This window comes from Ylistrum balloti, unplaced genomic scaffold (genome assembly GCF_031769215.1).
Source record: "Ylistrum balloti isolate Yb309-2 unplaced genomic scaffold, AGI_CSIRO_Ybal_v1 Utg372460, whole genome shotgun sequence".
Lineage (NCBI taxonomy): Eukaryota > Metazoa > Mollusca > Bivalvia > Pectinida > Pectinidae > Ylistrum > Ylistrum balloti.
This window is the reverse complement of record NW_026783106.1, coordinates 49,013-67,366: the sequence shown is the minus strand read 5'-3', so window position 1 is coordinate 67,366 and position 18,354 is coordinate 49,013. Positions and strand designations below refer to the sequence as shown.

The 18,354-nt window shown below is 39.9% G+C and overlaps 1 protein-coding gene across 1 annotated transcript; it reads left to right on the top strand.

The window, feature by feature from the left end:
• The first annotated feature begins 16,162 nt into the window (after window positions 1-16,162).
• Window positions 16,163-17,576, top strand: LOC132564648 (uncharacterized). Its single transcript, XM_060229286.1, has 2 exons — window positions 16,163-16,900; window positions 17,004-17,576. Exons 1-2 carry the CDS (start codon window positions 16,163-16,165, stop codon window positions 17,574-17,576), a joined length of 1,311 nt encoding a protein of 436 aa, XP_060085269.1.
• The last annotated feature ends 778 nt before the right edge of the window (window positions 17,577-18,354 follow it).

Below are 18,354 nucleotides of genomic sequence, written 5' to 3'. Positions count from 1 at the left end.
ATATAAGAATTTACATATGCTCATATGATTGGCTGATATTAATCAAGTATAGTGCCCATATGCCTTGCATGTTTACTTGTGATTTACAACTTCATGATATACATTCATTATTCAATGTAATATTTCCATGTTTAGAACAGTTGCTTTGTTAAAAAGTGTTATTACTTTTCAATTATCAAATATAAATTGACTTCTGTTTGTACTTTGCCATGATATCTGGATTTCCTATACATTTTCTAATTAAAAAAAAAAAAAAAAAAAAAACCTAGCAGTTTGCTTACATTAGCCCTCATTAACATTATTTCCTGTAAGTTAGAGTGTAAGAAAGTTCCAATTGGTACCATGGAAAATGTTAGTGTGTGTGAATGTGATGGAAATTATGTTGGTGATGCATATTTGGTAGTCGATGAATCTTTAATACTCATATGTACTTGAGGACTTCCGGGTGTCATGTCTCAGTTCATTTCCTTCACCACTCTTTTGAAAATAAAATATTATGTAAATTTTTGTTCGAACCTGGATCCTGTGTTTCATGTCACTTCCTACCCATGTAAAAATTGTGCCAATTTTTATTTTTGAGGGGGGGGGGGCATGTTGTGTATTGGGGTGTTGGGTAGGTAAGTTGGCATGACCCACGGGTCCAGGGGACGCAACTCCAATTTTGGAACTCTTTTCTATTGAGGTTAATAAAGTTAGTTGATGGAAGAAAACGTGGCTGATGGGTTGTTTGTGGCAGGCTGTACCATTTCACCACCGATATTATAATTCCCCCAGCTCACAGCGACAACAATATAACAACTTTTACTCAACGTCAAAGGGACATTTTTGGAAGGAATTTTTTACGGAAACTTACTTATATCATCTTTCTGAAGCACAAGTACTAAAAAGAAAAATGTGGGTTTTTTTTTTTTTTTTTTTTTGCTTTGTTTTGTTTGTTTGTTTGTTTGCTTTTTGTTAGAAAGTCCATGACACCTGTATAGAGATTGCAGATGAGCTAATGAGAATCTAACAAAAGGACGCCATGTTAGAAGCAAATGAAACGGTAAGTCTGATATCTTAGTACTTAATTTAATAGCGAAGTTCGTTAGAATGCATGCTCCAACAAATTTTCAATATGTACATATTCTTATGAAGTATTGACTATAGACAATCGTTGTCTTGACTCGATTACGGTCAAAATTCTTTATATAGTATCACAATTAGGGCAATCTCACAAACCCCAGTTTTATGATTTTCAAAGTATTACCATACTGACATAACCTGTTATAACAAAACTACAAAAATGATGCTCTATAATATCGACTTTAAGACAATAACGGTTACAACTGTTCCTCCGAGATACCTACAGTATGATGACTGATAGTTTACATATATCGGGTTTCTTTAGGGGAGCTCAATATTCACACCTGCGAAACTGTAGAAATTAATTCGGTCTTTAATGATGCCAGCCTGTGTTATTGATACACACTTTTAAAAGTTTGATAAAACTTATCATCGTGCATGAATAAATCTGTCTTTTAATTTATTTTTGATAGGGAAATGGCGTCACAATATGTCCTGTAGAAATCCAAAGCATTCTGAATGATGAGCAGACATCCGTACACATTCTACCTGCTGTACAACAGGTAGGTTGGTACAGCTATGTGATAAAATGATTGCAGATAAAATATCGTATCAGTTTCCACAGCGTATAAGCGCGATTACAATGAAACGGTTGGAGCTTTTCTGTGTAATACACTTCATTTTACGTTGCAACTCAAAAGCCATAAGACGTAAAGGATACTCAAACACAATAGCAATTAGAAATACAAATAAGCTGTTTTTTTCATGAAAATTGTAAAGATAGCATATAAACATCTGCATTAGAAATAAATCCTGAACTAAAGGAAATGACGTATTGTGTAAAGTCATTAGATGCTTTCATCATATCATATGTTTGTTACTGCAAATGAGTTGAAGAATACTCTGAACTTTGTAAACTTTTCGACATCTTAAGGCGTCGATGAACATGGTGCCATTTATCTAGTATCAGCATATTCTACTGCTAATTGTTAAATAATGCATATTTTGAATTCGATATGTTACAATATTGTACTGTAGTTTCATATCATGAATAAGAAATCCAATTCTTATAATTTTTATTAATCAGATTGTGTGCAGGCGTCAAGAGACATTTGGGGAATTTCTATTGGACAAGCTGACTTTGTTTGTCGATAAATGTACAAAGATATGCTGACTTTCTACTTCCCTACAGGAGGACGAGGAGAGAGATTCAATAAAGCCTAATTCAGAGAATTCACAAGATCTGGTAATATACTGGACTTCATTGTCTGGCAAGCTTTGGTCGTACAAAAAGAGGGTTTCCTCCTTAAGAGTTGTCCAGTCTTTTGACAAGTAGTAATTACTGCTTGAGATTGACAGTACATGATTTCTGTTTGAAGTATAGAATGAAATCAACTCTTATAGACTCTATTTACCTGATTGTGGAATGTGTTTCAACGCATTTGCAGACAAAGGTTGATCTCATGATGATAGAATTATATTAGGCGGATAGCTGCATGTGAGAGCATAATAATGAATTTAAACATAAGGGCGGTTTTGCTTATATATCATCTAGGCCAATATAACTTACTCAGTACCAAAATCACATTTATCTTATACGGGCACATAATTCATTTTCAAAATTACATTCACCTGTGACAATTGTCTGTCATTAGTTAGGATATCTCCGTCACTCAACCTGGTGTTATGTAAGGAGGCGCATTACGACTATCAGTTGTTATAATCACTTAATGATGTATACAGTTTATTTTAATGTATCTAAATAGGATGAAAAGGCAACAGAAATCGACGTGCGGGCCAAACTCCCACTTTGCATCCGATTTGATTGAACTCGTTGCGCTTGTTGTAAGGCAGTTTCTACCTTATACTAAACCGTGGGGTAATAAAGAATTGTTTTGCATTGAAGTTTCCATCATATCATCGTCCGTCCACCACGAAAAGGTAACTGTCTGTAGTAATATGATTTAAACGACAAATTGACAAAAGTTTTGTTTACACGCCATTCTTCCAAACACCTCAGAGCTAAAAGTTGGTAATCATATTGAAACTTGTTTGCAAATAATTCCTTCCTCGATACCAATTCGGTGAGGTCGCCAAAACCATAAATGCACATTCCTCTTACATATTTGCCGTGACAAGGTCCTCCCGTATTCACATATGTTGTCAGAAAATGTTTCTCGTCTGAAACACCTAAGAAAACAAAATGACATATCAAAACAAATGTAGTTTACTCAAATTACCACCTCGAAACTAATATCGAAATCCTGTCAATGGCTCTGGACAAACTCGAGTTAAAATGCATGAGTAAAAGTATCATGCCAGTGTTTAGAGGCGACTAATGCGTTCACCCTCTTCACTGTTTCTTACGAGAATGGACATAAAAACTATTTATAATATATATTACAACTCTTTGTCCAATGCCTTCCGCCGGAGTCGCCATATTTATTTGATGTAACGATATTGTACTTTTGATGAAATTTGATATAAAATCTCATCACACACCGTAGAATTAGTTCTTGTGCATTGCCATACACATAATTCATAAAATGTTAGTAGCGAATGATGGATTATCACTTCAATGTAATTTGTAGAAAAACTAAAAGGTAAGTTTTGGTATCTAAAACGAGAATGGATTAGTGCATAGTGTTCGTATCGTTTATCTTTAAAGCTTCACATGACGGGTACAACACTGTACAGGATACAGAAGGTCAGCATTATTCTGCATGCAGTAACGGGACCGACTGACGTTAAGGACAGTTGCAGCCTTGTCTCCAGAACAGGCTTGCATGTCGCCCCTCAGGAGCCTATTAGTGTTGATATCCCAGCCACCAGCTCCACAGAGGGGAGAGTTGCGCGTTACGTGTGCGTCACTAGCAAGCCGTCAGTGAGCTAGAAACTGAGAGTTATGTCTCTTATTTCTTAGGAACTGCGAGTCGTTCCGCTATGATAGGACTAAGGAGTCGGTTTGGTTGAGGTACTTGCATCCGCAAATTGACACACTGTGGCTGTGTATTTGTGAGACATTCCTGTCAATGAAGAGACTGTAGCTATCTGTACATGTTGCCAAGGTGTATGAGTGGAGTATGATTGTGAGTGCGAGTATGTTGATAGTTTTCTGTGTGTTTGCCATGTAAATAAACTGTATTATATGTTCATTGTGTTATATCTCTGTGTTGATTTCCGGATATGCTGAGCAGAGACCGCGTTACAAATATCAAGACTTTTGTTTGCGAAGTTGTCGATTCTAACTTTGTTACCTGGTTAAACTGTCCGTTTACCATTCAAGGAAATCAACACTGAGAAGACGTGTTTATTATATAGTACGGGTTGGTTTTGACCACGTCATGATGCCTTTAGTACATGTTATGTTAATTTGTAGAATTTCAAAATTTGTCCAGTTTGGAGGTTATCACAGTACGTAAAGCGACTGACGGGTTGGTTTTGACGACGTCATTGATGTATTTAGCTATAGCAAAGTACGTAATTCGACTGACGGTTTGGTTTTGACCACGTCATGATGCCTTTAGCTATAGTAAAGTACGTAATAAGACTGAAATTTTAGTTTGTAGAATTTCAAAATTTGTCCAGTTTGGAGGTTATCACAGTACGTAAAGCGACTGACGGGTTGGTTTTGACCACGTCATTGATGCCTTTAGCTATAGTAAAGTACGTAATAAGACTGAAAGGCTGGTTTGACGACGTCATTGATGTTTTTAGCTATAGTAAAGTATTATTTCGACTGACGGGTTGGTTTTGACTACGTCATTGATGTTTTAGCTATAGTAAAGTATGTAATTAGACTGGTGGGTAAGACTCGTGTGGCGTAATACTACTATTTTACTGTCAGAAACACAAAAAAATATTTCTTTCAATAATCACATTTGCTGTTGTTTTGCTGTTGTTTACTGCTGCTATTTACATGCTAAAAATGAGTTTTTGATGTTTCTATTGACAAATTTTTAGCTTTTTACAAAATATTACTGTTTTGCATTTAATTATGACATACAAAAATATTGCCATCTTACATTTCTTGACTTAAAAAAAACATTTTTGGCCCCAAAATGTGCAATTCGAACTCTATCAGTGATATTGTGATGATGGCTACGAGTCCCCTGGATTGTTTACAAACGTCGGGAAACTGTAAAACTATTTAACATTGTATCATCAATGACCAATCGATTCATTGTTGCTGCTTTTTGAAGTATTTCCGTCAGACATCGTGTTTTCTCTCGCGTTTTTATTCTTTTTCCTGGTGGTCCGACACTTTGCAAGACTTTGCGTTTGAGTCGATGTTTTGCTTCGGAAACTCGTTTTCTTGTCGACGTTTTAATATCTTCACCACTCAACAAATTCCGCCAAATTCATGCCAGTTCTTAACGCCTGTTAACGCCTACAACCTTAACACCAGACTTTGATATACACGACACGGCTTTCATTCCAAATTTTACTGGAGGGACGGTCGATTTGAAGACAACTTTAAAGATATCCCCAATCCGTGTCCTTGCTGAACTCCTCTGAAAACGTCAGCTCCAACTCCGGCTTGATTTAAGTAATATCTATAGAATAGAATTCGTCGCTTTTGTGAGTTATTTTCATTTCGTCGATACCAGTTTTGTTTCGTGGCCACAAAAATATTTCTTTTGCAATTGTTTAAAAAACCATTATTTATAGATTTTTTGTCGTTCAGAGTATGCCTTACGACCGTCGGCGGAAATGTAACGTGACTACAACTGTCGTTCAGAGTATGCCTAACGACCGTCGTCGGAAATGTAACGTGACTAAAACTGTCGTTCAGAGTCTGCCTAACGACCGTCTTCGGAAGTGTAACGTGACTACAACTGTCGTTCAGGGTCTGCCTAACGACCGTCTTCGGAAGTGTAACGTGACTAAAACTGTCGTTCAGAGTCTGCCTAACGACCGTCATCGGAAGTGTAACGTGACTACAACTCTCGTTCAGGGTCTGCCTAACGACCGTCTTCGGAAATATAGCGTGACTACAAATGTCGTTCAGTCTGCCTAACGACCGTCTTCGGAAATGTAACGTGACTACAACTGTCGTTCAGAGTCTGCCTAACGACCATCATCGGAAATGTAACGTGACTACAACTGTCGTTCAGGGACTGCCTAACGACCATCATCGGAAATGTAACGTGACTACAACTGTCGTTCAGGGTCTGCCTAACGACCGTCTTCGGAAATGTAACATGACTACAACTGTCGTTCAGAGTCTGCCTAACGACCGTCTTCGGAAAAGTAACGTGACTACAACTGTCGTTCAGAGTCTGCCTAACGACCGTCTTCGGAAATGTAACGTGACTACAAGTGTAACGTGACTACAACTTCCCCCCTCTCGAATGGGCTTACCCGTGTCGTCTCTCATCATTTTGTTTATTTCTTGAAAACGTCTTCGATTGAGAGCTGCGTCATGAAAGGATTGACATTCTTTACTCACGACGCGTCCTTGTTTGTCTTCTATGGAGACTATTCTTACAAGCGGGACTCTCGTGTCACCTACTATTTGCGGTTCTACTAACGGACAATATACGTAGATAGAATAGAATCCCTGTCGGTCTGGTGACTGCTATATATGTCCCTCTATGTTTTCTTTTTGAAAATTTTCTATTCTCGAAACCTAACAATTTCGCTAATATTTCGCTCATAACGATGCGTAAGCCAGCCGATATCGTTAACGTAACTCTACTGTCGATGTCGTCGACGTTAATTCTGAACATGTCGCGGTGTGTTACCATTCATTTTGCTCCCCACAAATATTCCAGTAGGCTGTTCACTGTCGGATAATAACTTGCTTCCACGTGCAGTTTCGTCGATACTCCGGGATCGAACTGCACAGAAGTGACGTTTTCACTACCGCCGACGATCATTTCTAACCACATTTCGCCTTCATTCACGTTAAACCAAGAATGAGGATATTAAATTTCGACTTAACCGATTTCCCAAGAACCGTTGAGGTCTAGAGGTTGCCATAATCGGGAAATGTAAGTGGTATCCACATAGGAATGGAACACATACGACCCCCACCCGAACTTGATTTGGTAAAATCGGACGGAAATTACCCGAACGTTGGCGTCACTGGCAGCAAACAATGAGGCTGTATATAAACATAGCGATGCATGTTCGCGAGGAAAAGGACCAGTGATTTTTTTTTCTGTATCTAATCGGTCAAGATGGACGTGAATTGTTTAACACTATGACAATATCCGTGGGTAATAAGAACAAAATCGAGGTGTTCAAAAAGTTTCAAGACTACTGCACCTCTCTCCCTCACCTCCCCCTTGAAAACACAATAGTATGGCGTCACAAATTTAATACACGAACTCAAAATCAATTCGAATCGATAGATCAATATGTGACAGAACTGACGGTAATGGCAAAACAGGGCAAATTTGGTGGAATGGAGGGTGAGATGGTGAAAGATGGAATTGTGTGTGGAGTGCACTCTGATAAAGTAAAGGAACGTTTATTAAGAGAAACTGACCTGACACTGGCCAAAACCCTCTCCACATGCAGAGCTAGCGAGGCATGTATAAAAATGATGAAAAATGCACCCATAAAGTAAAGTAGCAGTCGTCACAAGAAAACCCACAAATAATTCAAATCGTAGCACACCTACCAAACCGTCCAATACACCGGTACGCAAAAGGCAACCACAGACACAAGGCAAATAACACAGTTTTAAGGACTTACACAAACTTTGTCAGATATGGAAACAGATGGTGTAATAAAAAATGACCATCCACCAGACTGGGTTAATTGTCAAGTTATTGTAGAGAAACAAAACAAACTTAGAGTGTGCTTGGATCCAAGAAACGTTGCAATAAAGAGAGAACATTTTCAACTGCCTACCATTGAAGATATCATTTCAAGAATGCAAAACGCAAAACTGTTTTCGAAGTTAGACGCAAATCATGGATATTGGCAAATTCCATTGCAGGAGGAAAGCTAGGAGTTGACACCATTTAATACGCCTTTTGGAAGGTACTGTTATACCAGAATGCCATTTGGCATCAAGTCAGCTCAACTTGGAGAGGGCTTAGAATTGGAGAGGGCTTAAATAGGCTATGCCTGCTGCCCAATCCATTTGTCAATTTAACAATAAAATTTGTTGAAATTGAAAGTCAGCTCAACAATTGTTTCAGAAACATATTAACCAACACTTTACTGGAGTAGAAACGGACACAGACGATAGACTCTGAACCGCGACAAATGTAAATTTCGTGCATCAGAGATCAGCTACACAGGACACAGACTAACTCAATCCGCAATAAAGCCAGACTTTGAAAAAGTACAGGCAATCACAGAAATGCCCCCGCCAGAGGATAAAAATGGTGTTAAGAGGCTTTGGGGACTGTGAACTATTTGGCCAAGTTTATTCAAAACATGGCGACAATAACTCATCCCATAAGAAATATAGTGAGAAGGGACACAGAATTTGAATGGAAAAACAGCATGAAGGAACCGGTATTGAAATACTTTGATGTGAACAAATCCATCCTCGCCAGTTCAGTTGTGATTCATCGAAATCTGGACAAGGTGCTGTACTCATACAAACAATCTACCTGTTGCATTTGCGTCACGTGCACTAACAGATGCGGAAACTAGGTACGAGCAAATTGAGAAAGAGCTACTAACTGTGGTGTTTGCGCCTAAACGTTTCAATCAATATACTTATGGACGTGTCACTCATGTAGAATTGGACCATAAACCACTGGAAAAAATAATCATGAAACCTTTGAACCAAGCACCCCAAAGTTGCAAGAGATGTTGCTTCGACTGCAACGATACGACATCAATCTGAGGTATAGGCCTGGCAAAGACCTTGTCGTGACAGTCAGTGAGCCAAATGAATGAAATTCACACAGCCGCTCAACATGAACTGTATGACCTCAAAACAGTCATTGAATCAGGCTGGCCTACACACAGAATGAAAACTCCTTCCAGTGTACAAGAATACTGGAACTAAGGATGAACTAACGGTGGTAAATGGAATCATATTCAAAGGGACCAGGATAGTAATACCAAATCCCATGCAAAATGAAATGCTCGACAACATACACGTTAGTCCAAAGGGAATCGAAAAGTCCAAAAGAAGAGCACTAGTACTACTGTTTTGGCCTGGAATGAATGGACAAATCTCTGACATGGTCACAAAATGCAGTACAAGTTTGGATTATCAACACGCAAATCGAAAGGAACAACTGATATCTACTGAGATACCAGAAAGACCGTGGCAAATGGTTGGAACAGATTTTTTCATGTGGGACAACTCTGACTTCGTTATAGTCACAGACTACTATTCAAGGTTGTTCGAGATTGTGAAACTTTAAAAAATATGCTCAGCACAACAGTGATAATTCACATAAAATCAATCTTTGCAAGACATAGCATTCCAGAAGTTGTCAGGAGTGACAATGCACCTCAGTACGTCTCACGAGAATTTCAGCCCAGAATTATGGTTTTACTCATGTCACTTCAAGCCCGCAATACCCACAAGGAAATGGACTTGCTGAAAAATCTGTGCAAACACTTAAGCGTATCCTAAAAAAATCCAAGAAAGACGAAGGAGATCCTTATCTAAGCTTACTGGAGTACCGAAACACACCTACGGACACCGAAGCACCCACAAAACTCCTCATGAGTTGTGAATTAGGATCCTTCCTTCTTGTAACAAAAGAACAACTCACACCAAAAGAAGTTAAACAGGAAACAGTAAAGAAACAAAGGGAGATAACTCAGACTGATCAACAAAAACACTGTGACAAGTCAGCAAAGCCCCCTCTGACACCACAAAAGGAGGACAAAGTACGTTTCGCTCACAACCACCAATGGAAACCAGGAATCATTGAGAGAGAATATTCCTCAAGATCTTACATCATTAGCACCCAAAGTGGCAGAACGTTTCGTCGCAATCGCAAACAAATAATAAAGGCAGACAAACCAGTACAGCACAACAACGAGGAACCAGATCTTGATGACGTCATGTGCACTGTATTAAATACGCATGATGGTGAAACACATGTAACAAAGTGCAAATAATGATGTTTTATAATTTGTCTTGATTTTAAATTAAATTTAATGTTGTGCCGCGTTTATTGTGCTGTTTGCGTGTGTATGTGCGCTGCGTATGGTCGCTAGGCTGTGTACCTGTATAAGTGTATACCTGTCACTTGTCTAACCTGATTAATTATTCTATGGTTCTATATATGTGTGTTACCTCGTTTTGGTATAGTGGTCAGTGTCTTTGTTAGCTTTTGGCGCGGTTTTAGAGAGACATTTGTAGAGGAACTGCGCGGACGTGTTACACACAGTCCGGTTCTTCCTAATTTTTACTATTCTGTGAAGTCTTCCTGAAGATCATATATATGGTATGTACAACATTTAGTTGTCATATAATCTAATGATATATTTGGTTATTTTGAATTATTATTTATTATTGTGAATTTTGGAAAAAGTATGTCTTAATTGGAATTAGCGATAAGGATTGAAATTATTGGTAAAGATTATAAAGTTATTAGAATCATATTAGTATTGGCGAAAACGTTCATATTGTCTGCAAATGTTGTTCATACATGATCTGTATGTGTTGGTATGTATCTTTTACAGATAATCCATATACGTAAATTAAGAAGTTTTTATACAGAAGTTCTTCTGTGAAACCCCCGACCCATAGTTGGGGTAGGTACATGTGTATTTTACTGATTGTAGTCAATTATGAATATGATATATATATATATTATAGTAACAATGTATAAGCATTTTCTATTCTAAGATAAATATTTATGATGATAAAAGTATTCATTGTAAAGATAGATTATTATTCTTGTTTTTGTTGAATAGTTTTAGCGTGATAACATATGAAATATGTATTCACTGAGCACTTCATGTACATCATGTAAGGATTAGTAATATCTGTGATATCTGCTTAATTCTTTGTGTATTGTCTTTGTAGGTTTTTTTTATTAAATGGAATAAAAATATGAAGCGTCGATCTGCGTCCTTCTTCTTCTACACTCTATTTTACATTGGCGCCCATGTGATGTCTCCGCTAGAGCCAAGGGATGTAACTCCTCCTTGCAAATTCCCACATTCCGGATTTGCGTGACCGATCTCAGCGCAGAGATTAGAAGAACCCTATACATCGAAGGTGAAAGTCGCTCTACAGGGTAGACGACGCACATGTCTCGGTTTATGGATGTGTTTTATTCTATTTCCAAGGAAGGCTGTGATGTTTTACGGAAATGACCGTCTGGATACAGTGCAGGAACATTCCAAGGAACCAGGTATAATGATGTTATTGTTTGACTTTTGCCGATAGCCTTGTATCGCTATGTTTGACTGTTGATTGTGGTTATCGTAATCGTGACAGTGAACATGCGGTTCAGCGAGCTGTGTCACAACGACACGTTTTTCGATGCTGTGATCTGGTGAACTTTCCACTTTATTCTTCTGTTCTGCAGTAGCTGTGATGATTTAATAGACTTACTTTTTTTTGTTCTTGTATTTATTTAATTTATTTGCTTCATACAAGTTGAATGATATTTGAATTTATTTTGCTAGTTTATATATTTGCTATGTGTTGTGATTGAAACATGATTTTGTAAGTGTCGTATTTTCTATACTTTTGTCTGACGTCACTTCCGGGTTATATTGTATACATCCGGTACACATGTGTTTGACATATGTAAACAAAGGTAACTTGCTGTGTATCATTTTGTTAGATTTATTTATTGCTGGTGTTTTTTTTCCCAAGGTATTGTAACATTTATTTGAGAATATCTTTGTGATTATTTGTGTCACACAGGAGACTTCATTATTATTTTTATTTTTCTAATATTTGAAATTTAGATTTTTTTTTCTTTCCCCCCCCTTTTTTTTCTCTCTCTCTCTCTGTAATTTTCTTGTCTGTGTCATATGTTAGACTAACTTAATTTGTCTTGTGTATTTTTGTGGTAGCTTGTGGCATTTTGCGAAGTATTTGCTAGCGGCTTCATTAATTTACGCAATTATTTTCTGCGCGAAGCTTACTTTTCAGCTGCAGGTTCCTGATGTAAGTAAAACTTACCCTGGTGTTGTGTTGTTATTTTTTCTTCATTTCAGATTTCATTTTCTATCTATGTTTTAATTAGTTATTCAACTTGTGTGTTTTTGTACAATTTCTCGTGCATTATTCACCATGGATGGAGATAAATTGGTCCAAGCATTCCAGGATCTAGGTGTTACTCCCAAGTGTGATAGTGCTGAGGACTTCAAGCAGTGGATGGCTGGATATGTGAAGCAGCTAGGTGAGGTTAAGGATGAGAAGAAGGATGTTGAGCGCCTAGTCGTTACCCAGAATGCCAGATTACCACCATTCAGCGGAGATCCTACAGTGAAGGGGGAGACAACCTACGATCTTTGGCGTTATGAAGTGGAATGTTTGAGGAAGGACAAGACTATCACACCTGAGGCATTAGGACAGCTAGTTAGAAGATCCCTTAGAGGTAATGCTGGTAAGGTGGCCATGCGACTCGGCACAGATGCTTCTATTGCTGATTTACTAAGACAGTTGGAGTGTAATTATGGTGTCGTTGAGGATCAGGAGGCTCTGATGGGCAAGTTTTACAATGCCAGACAAGAAGAGACTGAGGATGTTGCAACATGGGGATGTCGTCTCGAGGACTTGCTGATGAAGGCTACTAGGATGGAGCCACTTCCTACAGTTAGACGTAACCAGATGTTACACAGCAGGATCTGGAAAGGTCTTAGACCTACTTTGAAGGATCGTTCCGCAGCAAAGTATGACCTGTGTGCTGGCTACGAAGACTTCAAAGTGGAATTGAGGAAGATAGAGTCAGAGGTGAATGCAGATAAGAGGAAGATGGCTACTGTCAAGGTGGCTTGTGGTGATATGCCTTCTCCCGATGACCAACGATATGAGAAGTTGGAGGGAATGCTAAAACAACTTACCTCAGAAGTCCGGTCGTTGAAGTCCAGCAACAGTAAGCCACCGAAACCCAAGCCTCAACAGCATCAGCATCAACAGCAGCAACACAAGCAGCAACAGAGACATAATTTCCCGCAACAAGACTTCCAGGGAGATGCTGCAGAAGGATATACAGATGAACCTGAGTGCTACCGCTGTGGACAATTTGGTCACTTACAGTATGGCTGTAGAGTGCGACTGGATCATATCAGGAGACCTAACTTTAGGAGGTCAGGACCTCGTGGACATCAGCAGCAGCATTTAAATGGACAGGGACCAATGGGGAGGGGACACCATTAGGTCAAACAGTACAGAGTCCCAACAAAGATATTTGTCAGTGGTGGATTGATTGGATCAGCCAATGAAGTCCAGCTTTATGTTGATGGAAACGAGACTCGTGCACTGTTAGACACAGGCTCCACAGTATCGACGGTTGCCAAGTGTTACTATGACTCGAAGCTGTCCCATATTCCTATACAGCCGTTAACTTGTGTACTCAACATTGAGTGTGCGGATGGACAATCTCTTCCATATGTAGGATTTGTAGAGACAACTATAGCTGCTACAGGACTGGCAGGAAGGACATTACAGGACTGTGTTTTACTGGTTGTTCCGGATAGTCCGTACAATTCCAGAGTGCCTTTACTTATAGGAACCAACATCCTCTCAGTTCTTTTGGAGGTTTGTCATCAACAGCATGGTATTCGATTCCTACAGGAAGCTGATCTACATACGCCATGGTTCCTAGCGTTTAGATGTCTAAGTTCGATGGAAAAGGACCTAGCGAGGAACAATTTCAGACTTGGGATTGTGAGAAGTTCGGAAGAGAAGAACATCAGTGTACCACCCAACAGTTCTGTGATTGTCAAGTCGTATGTTGATAAGGAGATGCCATATCATCCTACCTGTGCCCTATTACAGCCAGCAAAGGACTGCATCACATCTCAGCCGGACTTGGACTTGAACCCTGCTATGATCAACTATCACTACAAAGGTAATAGGAGTCTACGGGTTCAGCTATTTAACATGTCCACTCACACCATGGTCATCGCACCTCGAGCTGTTCTCTGTGAGATTACTCCAGTCAACATGGAGGATAAAGAAGATGTCGAGAGAGAAGAACTACGTCAACAGTTTGATGATATCTTGGAGAAGTTGGAGATTGGCTCCGATACCCTGTCAGAAGATAAGGTGGCAGAAGTACGGAACATCTTGGCAGGATTTGAAGATGTGTTCTCCCATAATGATGAGGACATAGGATTTTCATCGGCTGTCAAACATCACATCGTTTTGAGTAATCCTACACCATTTAAGCAGAGGCATCGACATATCCCTCCATCTATGTATGAAGTTAGAAATCATCTTCATCAGCTGTCTAACACTGGAATCATTCGACCATCCCACAGTCCTTGGGCTTCGCCTATCGTTTTAGTACGTAAGAAGGATGGACAACTGAGGGTGTGTATAGATTTCAGGGAATTAAACAATCGGACTATTAAAGATTCTTATGCACTTCCAAGAATCGAGGAGATACTTGATGCTCTCACTGGTTCCAAATTCTTTACCGTTTTGGACATGAAATCAGGTTATCACCAGGTGGAAATTGCTGAAGCTGACAAGGAACGGACAGCGTTTACTGTTGGCCCGTTAGGCTTCTTTGAGTACAATAGGATGCCGTTCGGACTTAGCAACGCCCCGACTACTTACCAAAGGCTGATGGAAGAGTGCCTAGGTGACCTGCATCTTCAGATTTGCCTGATCTATCTGGATGATTTGATCATCTTCTCTGACACCTATGAAGAACACCTAAGAAGAATAGAGAGGGTCTTGCAGAGATTGAGGGAATGTGGCCTCAAGCTTTCCCCGAAGAAGTGTAAGTTTCTACAGGACAAGGTAATATACTTAGGACACATGGTATCAGCAGAGGGAGTGTCACCAGACCCTGCTAAGCTAGAGAAGGTCATGAATTGGACTACACCCACCAGTCCAGAGGAAGTTCGTTCATTCTTGGGATTCGCTGGTTACTATCGCAAATTCATTAAGGATTTTGCCAAGATAGCCAAGCCGCTCACTGACTTACTTCCAGGTTGTGCCAAATCTAGGACAAAGACTGGGCGAAAGAAGAAACCGAAAACTACAGACCATCCATCATGGCATTGGGGTTTAGAGGAGGACACGGCATTCCAGGAGCTCAAGAAACGACTAACGTCGCCACCCATACTTGGATATGCCCAGTATAAGCTACCCTTTGAGCTTCACACAGACGCTTGCAGTAAAGGACTAGGTGCGGTATTATACCAGCGACAGGACGATCAACTCCGAGTCATCCGTTACGCCAGTCGTGCACTCAACAAATCGGAAAAGAACTATCCTGCGCATAAGCTGGAGTTTCTGGCTCTAAAATGGGCCATAACCGAGAAATTCCATGATTACCTGTACATGAGTAAATTCACAGTGCTGACGGATAACAACCCACTTACCTATGTCCTCACCTCAGCCAAATTAGATGCTACCAGTCATCGATGGTTGTCGGCATTAGCAGCGTTTGACTTTGATATCAGGTACAGACCAGGAAAATCCAACACCGACGCAGACGCATTATCTAGATTGCCAGACTCTGTTGAGGATTCCCAGGAAAAAATCTCAAGGGATAGTGTCAAAGCTGTATCTCAGTCATCAGTTACCTCAGCATATGTCAACTGTCTGTCGATGTCAGCTACAGCCGTGGATGTACTATTGGACGCCGAAGGTGGAATCATGGATGGAATGACTAACCGACAGTGGAGGCGAGCACAAACCCAGGATCCAGTATTGAAACCATGGATGGATGCTGTCATGAAGCATGTTCGTCTGAGACGTCAAAGTTTACCCATGACCCGTGATCATACCACGATGTATCGGAACTTCGACAAATTGCGACTAAAGCGTGGAGTGTTATACCGTGAGATTAACACTGATGGAGACAGAGGCAGACAAGAACAGCTGGTGCTGCCATCATCATTCATTGAGGGAGCTCTCAAGGGACTTCACCCTGAAAGGACAGAGTGTGACATCGGCCAACGGAGGAGTGGATAAGCCCCACTGGTCACCAGCCAACATATGGTCCATACATCTCAACCCATGGAGATGTTATGCCTCGATTACCTTTCACTCGAACCATCAAAAGGAGGAATTGGAAACATTCTTGTCATAACGGACCACTTTACACGATACGCGCAAGCCATCCCAACAAGGAATCAAACAGCCAAAACAACTGCTGAAGCAATATTCAACAACTTTATTGTACATTATGGCATACCACAGAAGGTCCATACAGATCAGGGAACCAACTTTGAGAGCGATATGATGAAGGAGCTATGTTCCATTCTGGGAATGGAAAGATCACGGACAACACCCTATCATCCCATGGGAAATGGAACGACAGAAAGGTTCAACCGGACATGGTTAAACATGCTACGGACACTAGAGGAGAGCGAAAAGTGTGATTGGGCTCGTCACATTTCTTCCCTAGTACATGCGTATAACTGCACTCGCCACGATTCTACTGGACTTTCACCATTCCAACTCATGTTCGGTAGAGAACCCCGATTACCAGTAGACATTGCCTATGGCGTGGACAGAAATAACGATTCAACAACATCGCTTTCGGATTATGTGGACAACCTCAAGACAAGGTTAGAGGAGTCTTACAAGCTAGCCTCATCATTTGCATACAAGGCGAAAGACAGACAGAAAGCACAGTACGACAAGAAAAAAAGAGGAGCTACTATACAGGTGAACGACAGAGTCCTTGTGAAGATCCTAGCGTTTGACGGAAAACATAAACTTTCGGATATCTGGGAGGAGGAAGTGTACAAGGTCTTGGAACAATCGAATAAGGACATCCCTGTATATGTAGTTGAACCGGAGTCTGGAAATGGAAGGAAACGGACTCTGCACCGCAACAATCTCCTTCCGATAGGTTCATTACCTGAACAACCAGAGGTTCCAGGGGATCGGCCCATACCGGCGAAACGCAAAACGAAGACTGTTGCCAGATAGTGCTCCAGAGGAAGTTGAGACGCAAGACGAGAACAACGATGATGATGATGATGACTACTTTGCTTGCCACTATAAGGATATCAAGGATATTGATTCCCGGATCTCAGGAGGACCAGTACCTACTGATGAAACCCAGGAAGTGATCCCACCTCAGAACCCGGATGACGATCATGGTGTTGCTGAGGCGGTTGATGTTGTACGTCCATCTGGTGACGACCAGCTCTCCGGAGAGGATGGATCTTTAGGAGGGGGAGGACGAAAGGATGTGCAGGCTGATAGAGGTCTTCGACGAAGCACCAGACAACGAGCAACGCCTGCTTGGAAGAGATCTGGTGACTACGTATTTAGGCAACAGGCATCATCATCACAACAGGACACAACTTTGAGCTCTCGGATGGCATTGTTAGAGACGCTGGCACAGCAGAGTGTTTTAAGTAGAGTGTCACCGGATGTTGCTCAAGTTCTTGTCAACAGTATATTAGGACTTGTGTAATTTTTCACTTTTGACATTATTCCTGCAGATTTAATTATTGTATCTGTCACATTATTGTACCAGATGGAGATATTTTCATGTTTTTATATTTTGTACATTTTCTACTTTATATTTTGGAATTTTGATAATTCTGAAATTTATGTATGATACCCCCTTAAGTGAATTTGTGCAATATTATTGATGATAGTATTGTCATAGTCTAGGTTGATAGATATTGTTCATGACGAGGACGTCATATTTCAAGTAAGGGGAGGATGTAACAAAGTGCAAATAATGATGTTTTATAATTTGTCTTGATTTTAAATTAAATTTAATGTTGCGCCGCGTTTATTGTGCTGTTTGCGTGTGTATGTGCACTGCGTATGGTCGCTAGGCTGTGTACCTGTATACGTGTATGTTCGTACCTGTCACTTGTCTAACCTGTTTACTTATTCTATGGTTCTATATATAGGTGTTACCTCGTTTTGGTATAGTGGTCAGTGTCTTTGTTAGCTTTTGGCGCGGTTTTAGAGAGACATTTGTAGAGGAACTGCGCGGACGTGTTACACACAGTCCGGTTCTTCCTAATTTTTACTATTCTGTGAAGTCTTCCTGAAGATCATATATATGGTATGTACAACATTTAGTTGTCATATAATCTAATGATATATTTGGTTATTTTGAATTATTATTTATTATTGTGAATTTTGGAAAAAGTATGTCTTAATTGGAATTAGCGATAAGGATTGAAATTATTGGTAAAGATTATAAAGTTATTAGAATCATATTAGTATTGGCG